Source organism: Triticum urartu, chloroplast (genome assembly GCF_003073215.2).
Source record: "Triticum urartu chloroplast, complete genome".
In the NCBI taxonomy this organism is placed as follows: domain Eukaryota; kingdom Viridiplantae; phylum Streptophyta; class Magnoliopsida; order Poales; family Poaceae; genus Triticum; species Triticum urartu.
Genome location: NC_021762.1, coordinates 102,501 through 115,773, shown reverse-complemented (window position 1 = coordinate 115,773; position 13,273 = coordinate 102,501). Strand labels below are relative to the sequence as shown.

At 32.3% G+C, this 13,273-nt stretch overlaps 11 protein-coding genes and 1 non-coding gene across 12 annotated transcripts in view. All coding sequences in view use genetic code 11, as the record gives it.

Annotated features, from left to right (window-relative positions):
* Positions 1-975, top strand: ndhH (NADH-plastoquinone oxidoreductase subunit 7; one part of a trans-spliced gene, as the record gives it). Coding sequence (YP_008239278.1) covers positions 1-975 — 975 coding nt within the window.
* Position 976: 1 nt separating this feature from the next.
* ndhA (NADH-plastoquinone oxidoreductase subunit 1) lies at positions 977-3,090 on the top strand. The gene is made up of 2 exons: positions 977-1,526; positions 2,552-3,090. The coding sequence occupies exons 1-2, from the start codon at positions 977-979 to the stop codon at positions 3,088-3,090; spliced, it is 1,089 nt and encodes a 362-aa protein (YP_008239287.1).
* A 97-nt stretch (positions 3,091-3,187) lies between these two features.
* Positions 3,188-3,730, top strand: ndhI (NADH-plastoquinone oxidoreductase subunit I). The gene has a single exon. The coding sequence runs from the start codon at positions 3,188-3,190 to the stop codon at positions 3,728-3,730; it is 543 nt and encodes a 180-aa protein (YP_008239286.1).
* Positions 3,731-3,992: 262 nt separating this feature from the next.
* On the top strand, positions 3,993-4,523 carry ndhG (NADH-plastoquinone oxidoreductase subunit 6). The gene has a single exon. It carries the CDS (start codon positions 3,993-3,995, stop codon positions 4,521-4,523), a length of 531 nt encoding a protein of 176 aa, YP_008239285.1.
* A 207-nt stretch (positions 4,524-4,730) lies between these two features.
* On the top strand, positions 4,731-5,036 carry ndhE (NADH-plastoquinone oxidoreductase subunit 4L). Its single transcript has one exon. The coding sequence runs from the start codon at positions 4,731-4,733 to the stop codon at positions 5,034-5,036; it is 306 nt and encodes a 101-aa protein (YP_008239284.1).
* A 480-nt stretch (positions 5,037-5,516) lies between these two features.
* On the top strand, positions 5,517-5,762 carry psaC (photosystem I subunit VII). The gene has a single exon. The coding sequence runs from the start codon at positions 5,517-5,519 to the stop codon at positions 5,760-5,762; it is 246 nt and encodes an 81-aa protein (YP_008239283.1).
* Positions 5,763-5,881: 119 nt separating this feature from the next.
* On the top strand, positions 5,882-7,384 carry ndhD (NADH-plastoquinone oxidoreductase subunit 4). Its single transcript has one exon. The coding sequence runs from the start codon at positions 5,882-5,884 to the stop codon at positions 7,382-7,384; it is 1,503 nt and encodes a 500-aa protein (YP_008239282.1).
* Positions 7,385-7,577: 193 nt separating this feature from the next.
* On the bottom strand, positions 7,578-8,546 carry ccsA (cytochrome c heme attachment protein). Its single transcript has one exon. It carries the CDS (start codon positions 8,544-8,546, stop codon positions 7,578-7,580), a length of 969 nt encoding a protein of 322 aa, YP_008239281.1.
* A 71-nt stretch (positions 8,547-8,617) lies between these two features.
* trnL-UAG lies at positions 8,618-8,697 on the bottom strand. Its single transcript has one exon. It is a non-coding gene; the product is annotated as a tRNA-Leu (tRNA).
* A 721-nt stretch (positions 8,698-9,418) lies between these two features.
* Positions 9,419-9,610, bottom strand: rpl32 (ribosomal protein L32). The gene has a single exon. It carries the CDS (start codon positions 9,608-9,610, stop codon positions 9,419-9,421), a length of 192 nt encoding a protein of 63 aa, YP_008239280.1.
* Positions 9,611-10,514: 904 nt separating this feature from the next.
* On the top strand, positions 10,515-12,734 carry ndhF (NADH-plastoquinone oxidoreductase subunit 5). The gene has a single exon. It carries the CDS (start codon positions 10,515-10,517, stop codon positions 12,732-12,734), a length of 2,220 nt encoding a protein of 739 aa, YP_008239279.1.
* Positions 12,735-12,800: 66 nt separating this feature from the next.
* On the bottom strand, positions 12,801-13,010 carry ndhH (NADH-plastoquinone oxidoreductase subunit 7; one part of a trans-spliced gene, as the record gives it). Coding sequence (YP_008239278.1) covers positions 12,801-13,010 — 210 coding nt within the window.
* A 145-nt stretch (positions 13,011-13,155) lies between these two features.
* The window catches only part of rps15 (ribosomal protein S15), a 273-nt gene continuing 155 nt past the window's right edge, over positions 13,156-13,273 (bottom strand). Inside the window, exon 1 of the mRNA in view lies at positions 13,156-13,273. This exon is cut by the window's right edge and continues 155 nt beyond it. Within this exon, the coding sequence (YP_008239277.1) occupies positions 13,156-13,273 (118 nt within the window).

Genomic DNA, 13,273 nt, shown 5'->3' with positions numbered 1-13,273 from the left:
TGGGATTATTTAGCTACTATGTTTACAGAAGCAATAACAGTAAATGCACCAGAATTCTTGGAGAATATTCAAATACCACAAAGAGCCAGCTATATTAGGGTAATTATGTTAGAATTAAGCCGGATAGCTTCTCACTTGCTATGGCTTGGACCTTTTATGGCGGATCTCGGCGCACAGACTCCTTTTTTCTATATTTTTAGAGAGAGAGAATTAATATATGATCTATTTGAAGCTGCTACAGGTATGCGAATGATGCACAATTACTTTCGCATCGGAGGAGTAGCCGCCGATTTACCTTATGGATGGATCGATAAATGTTTAGATTTCTGTGATTATTTTTTACGCGGAGTTGTGGAATATCAACAACTTATTACACAGAATCCAATTTTTTTAGAGCGAGTTGAAGGAGTAGGTTTTATTAGCGGAGAAGAAGCAGTAAATTGGGGCTTATCGGGACCGATGTTACGAGCTTCTGGAATACAATGGGATCTTCGTAAAGTAGATCCTTATGAGTCTTACAACCAATTTGATTGGAAAGTCCAATGGCAAAAAGAAGGGGATTCGTTAGCTCGCTATTTAGTACGAATTGGTGAAATGAGGGAATCCATCAAAATAATTCAACAAGCTGTAGAAAAAATTCCTGGAGGACCTTATGAAAATTTAGAAGTCCGACGCTTTAAGAAAGAAAATAATTCTGAATGGAATGATTTTGAGTATAAATTTCTTGGTAAAAAACCTTCGCCCAATTTTGAATTGTCAAGACAAGAGCTTTATGTAAGAGTAGAAGCCCCAAAAGGTGAATTAGGGATTTATCTAGTAGGAGATGATAGCCTTTTCCCCTGGAGATGGAAAATCCGTCCACCCGGGTTTATTAATTTGCAAATTCTTCCTCAGCTAGTTAAAAAAATGAAATTGGCTGATATCATGACGATATTAGGTAGTATAGATATCATTATGGGGGAAGTTGATCGTTGAAATGATAATAGATAGGGTAGAGGTAGAAACTATCAATTCTTTTTCGAAATTGGAATTATTAAAAGAAGTCTATGGACTGATATCGATTCTACCCATTTTGACCCTCCTTTTGGGAATAACAATAGAGGTACTCGTAATTGTGTGGTTAGAAAGAGAAATATCTGCGTCGATACAACAACGTATTGGTCCTGAATATGCTGGCCCCCTGGGCCTGCTTCAAGCTATAGCAGATGGGACTAAGCTACTTTTTAAAGAAGATATTCTGCCATCCCGAGGAGATATTTCTTTATTTAGCATTGGACCCTCTATAGCAGTCATATCAGTTTTATTAAGTTTTTTAGTTATCCCTTTGGGATATCATTTTGTTTTAGCCGATCTTAGTATTGGTGTTTTTTTATGGATTGCCATTTCAAGTATAGCTCCTATTGGTCTTCTTATGGCAGGATATAGCTCAAATAATAAATATTCTTTTTCAGGCGGTCTACGAGCTGCTGCTCAATCCATTAGTTATGAAATACCATTAACTTTTTGTGTGCTAGCAATATCTCTACGTGTGATTCGTTAAAATGGATCTTTTTCCTATAAAATCCATTAACTATTTATATTCCTTTTCTTATTTAGTATTTGGGTTGGTAAGTTAAACTAGATAGCTATATGAGTGAAACAAAACAGCTTATAAATTTGTAGTAAAAAGAAAAAATCTCATTTCCTACGTACAAGAAAAAAGTGGAAGTAAACATAAGCAGTGTAAACTCTTTATCCCAAGGTTGATATTTTTTAATTAGTCATCATATCTTGAAGCGGCCAAGAATAAAGGATTCACGATATGGAATTCCATTACTAGAATACTCCTAGTTATTACTATAACTTAATAATCCATAAGAAGAATCCACCAAAAGTTAGTGAAGGGTTAGGAACACTAAAGTACATAAAGGATTAGTAATGGAAAATCTAAAACATTAGAGATTTTTGCCCATAAAAGGAATCATAATAAGGACTTGCAATTTGTAGAAATTATCAAGTAGTACTTTCTTCGGATTCCGATCCAGAGTATGTTCCCATTCACTTGTTAAGGAAATGGCTATCAAGAACGAATTAACCCTTTATCCATTTTTTCTTTTTAAATACCCCCTCCCTGGGGAAAGAAGAATAGTAAAAAAGATATGGAGTGCACTAGAAAAAATTTTCATTATTTCCTTCCTCTATCCATATTCATGCAGAATTGCTCATGAACTAATACCCAACTCTTTCCATTTATTAATTGAATTCCTATAACAAGTAACAAGTGTTTTATTCCAAGATTAAGTTATTACTGAACAAAGAAAAATTTTCATTATATTATAAAGGATGAGATCAATTCGGAAGCGCTTTTTCTTATTCTAGCAGACGGAATTCCTTTGGTCTAATTTAGGACTTTCAAATCTATTTTATTTTATCTAATTCTATCTACGCCCCCGGGGCTAGGAACAAAACAGTCCTTTCCTTTTTCTGATCATAGAGAAGCCGTATGAAGCTAAGGTTTCATGTACGGTTTTGAAATAGCGGTGGGAACTGTGATGTTATCACCGACTATGATTATCTAACAGTTCAAGTACAGTTGATATAGTTGAAGCACAGTCAAAATACGGTTTTTTTGGATGGAATATTTGGCGTCAGCCTATAGGTTTTCTGGTTTTTTTAATTTCTTCTTTGGCAGAATGTGAAAGATTACCCTTTGATTTACCAGAAGCGGAGGAAGAATTAGTAGCAGGTTACCAAACTGAATATTCCGGTATCAAATATGGTTTATTTTATCTTGTTTCTTACCTAAATTTATTAGTTTCTTCTTTATTTGTAACAGTTCTCTACTTGGGCGGGTGGAATTTATCTATTCCCTATATATCCTTTTTTGATTTTTTCCAAATGAATAAAGCAGTTGGAATTTTGGAAATGACAATGGGTATATTTATTACATTAACTAAAGCTTATTTATTTCTCTTCATTTCTATCACAATAAGATGGACTTTACCGAGGATGAGAATGGATCAGTTATTAAATCTTGGATGGAAATTTCTTTTACCTATTTCCCTGGGCAATCTCTTATTAACAACCTCTTCTCAACTTGTTTCACTATAAATAAGATAATACAATAATAGTAAGAATATTTTCAACACAAAAGCTCTCTCAAACAAGAGAAAGAAACATATCTTTTTCATAGATATTTAGAATGAATATGTTCCCTATGGTAACTGGGTTCATGAGTTATGGTCAACAAACAATACGTGCTACAAGGTACATAGGTCAAAGTTTCATAACTACCTTATCCCACACAAATCGTTTACCTATAACGATTCACTACCCTTATGAAAAATCAATTACACCAGAGCGTTTCCGAGGGCGAATCCACTTTGAATTTGATAAATGTATTGCTTGTGAAGTATGTGTTCGCGTATGTCCGATAGATTTACCCGTTGTGGATTGGAGATTTGAAAAGGATATTAAAAGAAAACAATTGCTTAATTATAGTATTGATTTCGGAGTTTGTATATTTTGTGGCAATTGTGTTGAGTACTGTCCAACAAGCTGTTTATCAATGACTGAAGAATATGAACTTTCTACCTATGATCGTCATGAATTGAATTACAATCAAATTGCTTTAAGTCGGTTACCAATCTCCATAATGGGAGATTACACAATTCAAACAATTAGGAATTCGTCTGAAAGTAAAATAAACAAAGAAAAATCTTCGAATTCAAGAACGATTACTGATTACTAAACTTTGATTTTGTCTTTTTGTTATAAAAATCTAATAATTCTTTATTAAACTTTAAAATTAAACTATAAAGAAAAACGAAAAACTACTGCTTATTGGAAATTATTTCTTATTTTAAATCAGACTAGATTTTCGTGATATAATATAATTTATAACTATAAGTTTATACACAAAAAAATACCCTAATCCTTTTTTCCTTCCTTGAATCCTTTAGTTTTAGTCAGTTCATGAAAAATTTTATACTATTAATTTCTTTTTATCCATAATGGATTTACCTGGACCAATACATGAGATTCTTATGCTATTTGGGGGATTTGTTCTTCTACTAGGGGGTCTAGGAGTAGTATTACTTACCAACCCCATTTATTCTGCCTTTTCGCTGGGATTAGTTCTTGTTTGTATATCCTTATTCTATTTTTTATTAAATTCCTACTTTGTAGCTGTCGCACAACTTCTTATTTATGTGGGAGCCATAAATGTCTTGATCATATTCGCTGTAATGTTCGTAAATGGCTCAGAATGGTCTAAAGATAAGAATTATTGGACTATTGGAGATGGGTTCACTTCACTCGTTTGTATAACTATTGTTTTTTCACTAATGACTACTATCCCAGATACGTCGTGGTATGGAATTCTTTGGACTACAAGATCAAACCAAATAGTAGAACAGGGTCTCATAAATAATGTTCAACAAATTGGAATTCATTTAGCAACCGATTTTTATCTTCCGTTTGAACTCATTTCCATAATTCTTCTAGTTTCTTTAATAGGTGCAATTACTATGGCTCGGCAATAAGAAAACTTAGAAAAAGTACAAATTATAAGAATTGCAAATCTAAAATAAATAACTAAAGAATCACAATTTTGATTTAGTAAAATCCATCTACTGCCAACAAATACCTCCTTTTTTTTTTGTTGTGTAATTGTTCTATTGTAATTAATTGAATCGGTTCAATTCTTGCCCTCATATTGAAATGAATCGAGATTGATAAGGAGTTAGTTAATGATGTTTGAGCATGTACTTTTTTTGAGTGTCTATTTATTTTCGATTGGTATCTATGGATTGATCACAAGCCGAAACATGGTTAGAGCTCTAATATGTCTTGAACTTATACTGAATTCAATTAATCTAAATCTCGTAACATTTTCTGATCTATTTGATAGTCGCCAATTAAAAGGAGATATTTTCGCAATTTTTGTTATAGCCCTTGCAGCTGCTGAAGCCGCTATTGGACTATCCATTCTTTCTTCCATCCATCGTAATAGGAAATCCACTCGTATCAATCAATCTAATTTATTGAATAATTAGACTTTTGAATAATTAGACATAGAATCCTCTAAACAAAGGCGCACATATTAAAATAAATAGAAATCAATACTATTTTCTTAGTATTATTTGAGAATATCCATTTTTTTTAGTAGATTATTGCATAGTATTCTTTTTCACTTAAATGAATTTTTGTATTTGTAATTCATTGATATTGCAATTTGAATATTGCAATAATTTATATTGAAAAGACGATAGCCAATTTATTGGCTAATTCGAATTCGTCTGTACAATTCGTAAAATTCTTTCTTATTTCTTATTTATTGTTGAAATCCAAAATTAAAGTCTCTTGGCTCTCTTCACGCTTTCTCACAAACAGATTAAAAAATAGATTTTTTTTTTGAAGTTTGGATAAACCATTGCTTCGTCTGGTGTCTACAATACATATGACTCATTATAGTACTAATTTCATTTTTACCAGATCGAAAAATTTTATGTTGAAAAGAAAAATTTATAGATCCAATGTCACATTCCGTAAAAATTTACGATACATGTATAGGATGCACTCAATGTGTACGAGCTTGTCCAACAGATGTATTAGAAATGATACCCTGGGATGGATGTAAAGCCAAGCAAATTGCTTCCGCGCCGAGAACCGAAGATTGTGTGGGTTGTAAGAGATGTGAATCTGCCTGCCCGACAGATTTTTTAAGTGTCCGCGTTTATTTAGGGCCTGAAACAACACGTAGCATGGCTCTATCTTATTGATACGTTACAAAAAACTTCACTCGAATCGTCTGATTCCTCTTTACCGAAGAAGCCTGTGCTCGAAATAATCGAGCACGGGCTTTTCTGGTCAAAACGTATCTTGTCTTTATCACTTTATCATGAGTTATTTTCCTTGGTTAACAATACTTGTTGTTTTGCCGATATTTGCAGGTTCATTAATTTTCTTTTTACCTCATAAGGGAAACAAAGTCGTTAGGTGGTATACTATATCTATTTGTTTATTAGAATTCCTTCTAATGACTTATGCGTTCTGTTATCATTTCCAACTGGAGGATCCCTTAATCCAATTAAAGGAGGATTATAAATGGATAGATGTCTTCGATTTCCACTGGAGATTGGGAATCGATGGACTTTCATTAGGATCTATTTTATTGACAGGATTTATCACTACTTTAGCTACTTTAGCAGCTTGGCCAATTACACGGAATTCGCGATTATTCTATTTCCTGATGCTCGCAATGTATAGTGGTCAAATAGGATTATTTTCTTCGCGAGACCTTTTACTTTTTTTTATCATGTGGGAGTTAGAATTAATTCCTGTTTACTTACTTTTATCCATGTGGGGGGGGAAGAGGCGTCTATATTCAGCTACAAAGTTTATTTTGTATACTGCAGGCGGTTCCATTTTTTTCTTAATCGGAGTTCTGGGTATGGGCTTATATGGTTCCAACGAACCAGGATTAGATTTGGAAAGATTAATTAATCAATCATACCCTGCAACCTTGGAAATACTTTTATATTTTGGCTTCCTTATTGCTTATGCTGTCAAATTGCCGATTATACCCCTACATACGTGGTTACCAGATACCCATGGGGAAGCACATTATAGTACATGTATGCTTTTAGCGGGAATATTATTAAAGATGGGAGCATATGGATTGATTCGGATCAACATGGAATTGTTACCTCATGCTCATTATCTATTTTCGCCCTGGTTAGTAATAATAGGAGCGATCCAAATAATCTATGCAGCTTCAACTTCTCTTGGTCAACGAAATTTCAAAAAAAGAATAGCTTATTCCTCTGTATCTCACATGGGTTTCATAATTATAGGAATTGGTTCCATAACCAACATTGGACTCAATGGAGCTATTTTACAAATATTATCCCATGGATTTATTGGTGCTACACTTTTTTTCTTGGCAGGAACCGCTTCTGATAGAATGCGTCTTGTTTATCTCGAAGAACTGGGGGGAATATCTATCCCAATGCCTAAAATTTTTACCATGTTTAGTAGCTTTTCAATGGCTTCTCTTGCCTTACCAGGAATGAGTGGTTTTGTCGCAGAATTAGTAGTATTTTTTGGACTAATTACTAGTCCAAAATTTCTGTTAATGCCAAAAACACTAATTACTTTTGTAATGGCAATTGGAATGATATTAACTCCTATTTATTTATTATCTATGTTACGCCAGATGTTCTATGGATACAAGCTATTTAATGTTCCAAACGCAAATTTTGTGGATTCTGGACCACGAGAACTCTTTATTTTAATCTGTATCTTTTTACCAGTAATAGGAATTGGTATTTATCCAGATTTTGTTCTCTCCCTATCCGTTGACAGGGTAGAGGCTCTCTTATCCAATTATTATCCTAAATAGGTTTGCTTTTTTTTACTCGTCTGCTCTATTAATGCAGAAATAAGTAAAAAAGTATATAATGCAGAAATAAGTAAAAAAGTATAATTAGATCTATCTCGAATTTTTGAGAACCCTTTGATAAGGCGTTCAAGGGGTTCTCAAATAAAACATAAAAGTAAAAACCTTCATTTCATGAAGGTTTTATTTTATGTAATCATTTAGGTGTTAATGTAAACGAACCATAACTATGTAAGCCTATTCCTAATAGATTTATACCAAAATAACAAATCCAAATTATAAGAAATCCTATCAAAGCTATAAGTGCAGAATTCGTACCCTTCCAATTTGGATTTGTTCTACTATGTAAATAAATTGCGAATATGGTCCAAGTAATAAATGCCCAAGTTTCCTTAGGATCCCAATTCCAATAGGATCCCCAGGCCTCATTAGCCCATACTGCTCCACAAAGAATACCTACGGTTAAAAGGGTAAATCCTAGGCTAATGACACGATAACTCCAAGAATCCAAACGCTCCGTTAATTGATATTTGTAATAATTTGGAAATGAAGGGACAGAGGTTCTTTTTAAAGCACTTCTTTTTGCATAAAAATATTTAATATCACTAAAGAAAAATGTTTTATTTAAAACATTTTTTTTCTTTTTAGAAAAGAAATGGAAATTATTTCGAAATCTAATGATTAGAATAGCGGCAGATAATAAGGATCCGCACAAAAGAGTTGCATAGCTTAATAACATCATACTGACATGCATCATTAACCACTGAGATTGTAGAGCAGGTACTAGTATCGTGGATTGATGCATTTCAGTTAAAAGACCCGATGTGGCAAAGCCTTGCGTTAAAATAGTACTTGGCGTAGTTATTGTGCTTAAATCATTTTTAGAGTTCTGTATTTTAGGAATGGTATGAAGAATATACAGGGCCCATGAAAGGAAGATCAATGACTCATATAAATTACTTAATGGAAAATGTCCCGAGGAAGCCCAACGAGAAACTAAGAATCCTGTTATAGAGAAAAAAGTAACTATCATTCCTTTTTCTGACGAATCGCGTAATCCTCCAAGTTCACGAACTAATAAGGTTATAAAATGAATCGTAATCACAATTGAAATCGTTGAGAAAGAGATATGAGTTAGTATATGTTCTAAAGTTGCAAATAGCATAAGGGGAAGGTCCCATTACAAAATTGTAAATTTCGAATTGATTTCTAATCTATTGTATTCTTTTTCAAGAATGCCGCCACTCGGATTCGAACCGAGATGCTTGAGCACTGCTTCCTAAGAGCAGCGTGTCTACCAATTTCACCATGGCGGCTAACTTCAAATAATAGGTAACTTAAAAGAATAATAGCTATTATCTTGGGAATCGTCGATATTGGGAAAGTCCATAAAATTTAGGAACATTAGAGTTTTCATTAAAATAGACTTCGTTTGGTAGTATCGTTTCCATTTTTTTTTTACAATAAACTCTTGCTTTGCCCAATAGAAACACAAACACTGCTTGAAAGAGTTGGAACTTCTTTTTTCTAACTTGCAATTATAGAACTAATTTTTTCTAATTAATTTCCCCTTTACATTTTGAAAATTCTTTCAATACAATGAAAAAAATCCAAAAGGGTTTCTATTTAATGATGAAATTAAAATAAAATGGATAAATAGAAAAGGCTTTTTGGATTTATTAAAAATTTCTAGAATGAAAGTCTTTATGCTCTTATTAATAAGATTTACTAACCTTATGATTTTGGAGAAGATAGGTGGAAGTTGTAAGTCCTATTGTAAGAATACTCCACTTTTCATAATTTTCCTAATAGAATATGAGGATTCTATTAGGAAAATTATGAAAAGTTCATTGATAGGAAAAGAATACTTAGCACACAGTATACCAAACAAAACTTTTTTTTTCTTGTATATATAAGATAAGAGGGGTTTTTTGTTCTAAGAATATTGTACCGAGTAATTCGACACATAAAAGTACATTCAAAGAAGAATCCAAATTATTAAATAATTGGAATTCTTTTTTGATAAGTCAATTCATATTATTCCAAAATCTTATTATTTGTTTGTTGCCCAGAAAAACCCTTTGGTTTTGGATGCTCATTACCGCTCGAAAATGATCTTGATTTTACTAAAGAATAAGATTGTACTATGGAAAAATAAGTCTTTTTCTTCCAAATATTTTTACGAATACGCTTTTTTGACATTGAAGTACGTTTTTTTGGAACTGCCATTCAAAAAGGAAATTACTTTTTTCTAGTTGTATGTGAAAGACATCTATTGCTGCAAATCAATCCTTCTTTCTTCTTTTTATTAGTATTTATACTTAGATACTGAAAGATACTTAAATTTTGAATTATTTTTTACTTCATTTTGTCTAATGCGGATAAGACAACAAGAATTTTTTAACATTTTTTCTTTATATATTTTATACTTTTTTTTTAATAATATAGAATATATAGAAGGGTTTCTCATTTAAATCTATTTATATCTATTTATATATCAAGTATACTCCATATATAGATATATGGTATGGAAGCCTATCCCCCATATAAGATAAGACGGGGGGATAAAAAGAAGGGAAAATGAAAATAGTTAATTAAGTTCAGAATGGTATTCCATAAAGGAAAGGAATTCCAATCAAAACAAAAAATACTGAGTCTCTTAAACAAGACATTCTAAAACTTAGGTAATTTATAGTCATTAGAATTTTAGTTCTATATGAAGTAAGGACTATTCGATAATTTCTTATAAACATAGGTTTTCATTGGAATTCACTCAATCAGTTAATTATGGAACAAGAGAGCTGTTTCATCTTTGTTTTAAAGAAATATAAAAATGAATTATGAATAGAAAGTAAAATGATTCCACTTTTTATAAATATCTTTATTTAGTTAATAAAATAACTTCGTTACCTAGTTATTTTATTAACTTTTTTAATTTAACCAACTAAACCCATTCTTAATTTTTAATTATTTCAATGAGATAAATTTTGGAAAAATTAAGAATTTCAGTATTTTTTCTTATTCTTTTTATTTATTCTTTCAGAAAGAGATAAGAATTGGTTTGGTGAATCGGAAACAATTTTATAGAAAAATTGAAGTAAAAATTGAAGTAAAAATTGCAATTTCTTTTCTTATGGAACATACATATCAATATGCATGGGTAATCCCTCTTCTCCCACTTCCAGTTATTATGTCAATGGGATTTGGCCTTATTCTTATTCCGACAGCAACAAAAAATCTTCGTCGCATATGGGCTTTTCCTAGTGTTTTACTCTTAAGTATAGCTATGGTATTCTCAGTTCAACTGTCTATTCAACAAATAAATGGAAGTTCGATCTATCAATATCTATGGTCTTGGACCGTCAATAATGATTTTTCTTTAGAATTTGGATACTTGATTGACCCACTTACTTCTATTATGTTAATACTAATTACTACTGTAGGAATCCTGGTTCTTATTTATAGTGATGGTTATATGTCTCACGATGAAGGATATTTGAGATTTTTTGTTTATATAAGTTTTTTCAATACTTCCATGTTGGGATTGGTTACTAGCTCCAATTTGATACAAATTTATTTTTTTTGGGAACTCGTGGGAATGTGTTCTTATTTATTGATAGGCTTTTGGTTTACACGACCAATCGCAGCGAGTGCTTGTCAAAAAGCTTTTGTAACTAATCGTGTAGGGGATTTTGGTCTATTATTAGGAATTTTAGGTTTTTTTTGGATAACAGGTAGTTTAGAGTTTAGGGATTTGTTCAAAATAGCTAATAACTGGATTCCTAATAATGGAATTAACTCTTTACTTACTACTTTGTGTGCTTTTTTATTATTCCTTGGTGCAGTTGCGAAATCCGCACAATTCCCTCTTCACGTATGGTTACCCGATGCTATGGAAGGGCCCACTCCTATTTCGGCTCTTATACACGCAGCAACTATGGTTGCTGCGGGAATTTTTCTTCTAGCTCGACTTCTTCCTCTTTTCATATCTTTACCTTTGATAATGAGTTTTATTTCTTTAGTAGGTACAATAACACTATTCTTAGGAGCTACTTTAGCTCTTGCTCAGAGAGATATTAAAAGAAGCTTAGCCTATTCTACAATGTCTCAATTGGGTTATATGATGTTAGCTCTAGGTATAGGTTCTTATCAAGCTGCTTTATTCCATTTGATCACTCATGCTTATTCAAAAGCTTTATTGTTCTTGGGATCCGGATCCGTTATTCATTCAATGGAACCTCTTGTTGGATATTCACCAGATAAAAGTCAAAATATGGTTCTTATGGGCGGTTTAAGAAAATACATTCCAATCACAAGAACTACTTTTTTATGGGGTACACTTTCTCTTTGTGGTATTCCACCTCTTGCTTGCTTCTGGTCCAAAGATGAAATCCTTAGTAATAGTTGGTTGTATTCGCCCTTTTTTGGAATAATAGCCTCCTTTACTGCAGGATTAACTGCCTTTTATATGTTTCGGATATATTTACTTACATTTGATGGGTATTTGCGTGTTCATTTTCAAAATTACAGTAGCACTAAAGAGAGTTCCTTGTATTCAATATCCTTATGGGGAAAAAGGATACCCAAAGGAGTGAATAGGGATTTCGTTTTATCAACAACGAAGAGTGGAGTTTCTTTTTTTTCACAAAATATACCAAAAATTCAAGGTAATACAAGAAATAGGATAGGATCCTTTACTACGTCTTTTGGGGCTAAAAAAACTTTTGCCTATCCGCATGAAACGGGAAATACTATGTTATTTCCTCTTCTTATATTACTACTTTTCACTTTGTTCATTGGATTCATAGGAATCTCTTTTGATAATGGAGGAATTGGTAATGGAATAGCAGAGTTAACCATATTATCAAAGTGGTTAACTCCCTCAATAAACTTTACCCAGGAAAGTTCTAATTCTTTTGTAAATTCATATGAATTTATTACTAATGCAATTTCTTCTGTAAGTCTAGCTATCTTTGGTTTATTCATAGCATATATCTTCTATGGATCCGCTTATTCTTTTTTTCAGAATTTGGATTTAATAAACTCTTTTTACAAAGGAAATCCTAAAAAAGAATTTTTAGATCAAGTAAAAAAAAATATATACAGTTGGTCATATAATCGTGGTTATATAGATATTTTCTATACTAGGGTCTTTACCCTCGGTATAAGAGGGTTAACCGAACTCACGGAGTTTTTTGATAAGGGTGTTATTGATGGAATTACCAATGGAGTGGGTCTTGCTAGTTTTTGTATAGGAGAGGAAATTAAATATGTAGGGGGAGGTCGAATCTCGTCTTATTTATTCTTTTTTTTATGTTATGTATCTGTGTTTTTATTCTTTTTTCTTTCTTAAGTTAAGGAATTTACAACAAGTCTCTTGCAAAAATAACTATCCTATCCCCTTTCTACAATCTCTCTATATCCTTGTTACATAAGGTAAGTATTGTATAATAGTTCGGTTTTCCGCGATTTTTTCCATTCCTCTGTGTAAATACCCTAATATGGGTTCACAATCAATAACATCCTCACCATCGAGAGTAACGATCAGTCGAAGAACACCATGCATTGATGGGTGTTGAGGGCCCATATTGACTATCATGAGATCTTTTCTTGTAAGCGGTAGACTCATATCCTTTCTTCCTTAATTCATTATTCCATGAAAATGGATTATTCCATGAATTCCTCAAAGCGAGGCTCATCAAAATGAAAAATCTAAGACTACTATAAGACTACTAAAAAAATAATAAAACAAGAAAAAAATTTGAACGATTAAATTACTGCTCCCGAATATTCAACTGACCGATTAATTTCTTATAACGTACTCTATTTTTCTTTGCCAAATAAGCCAGCAAACGTCGACGTTTTCCCAAAAGTCTTCGTAGACCTCTTTCC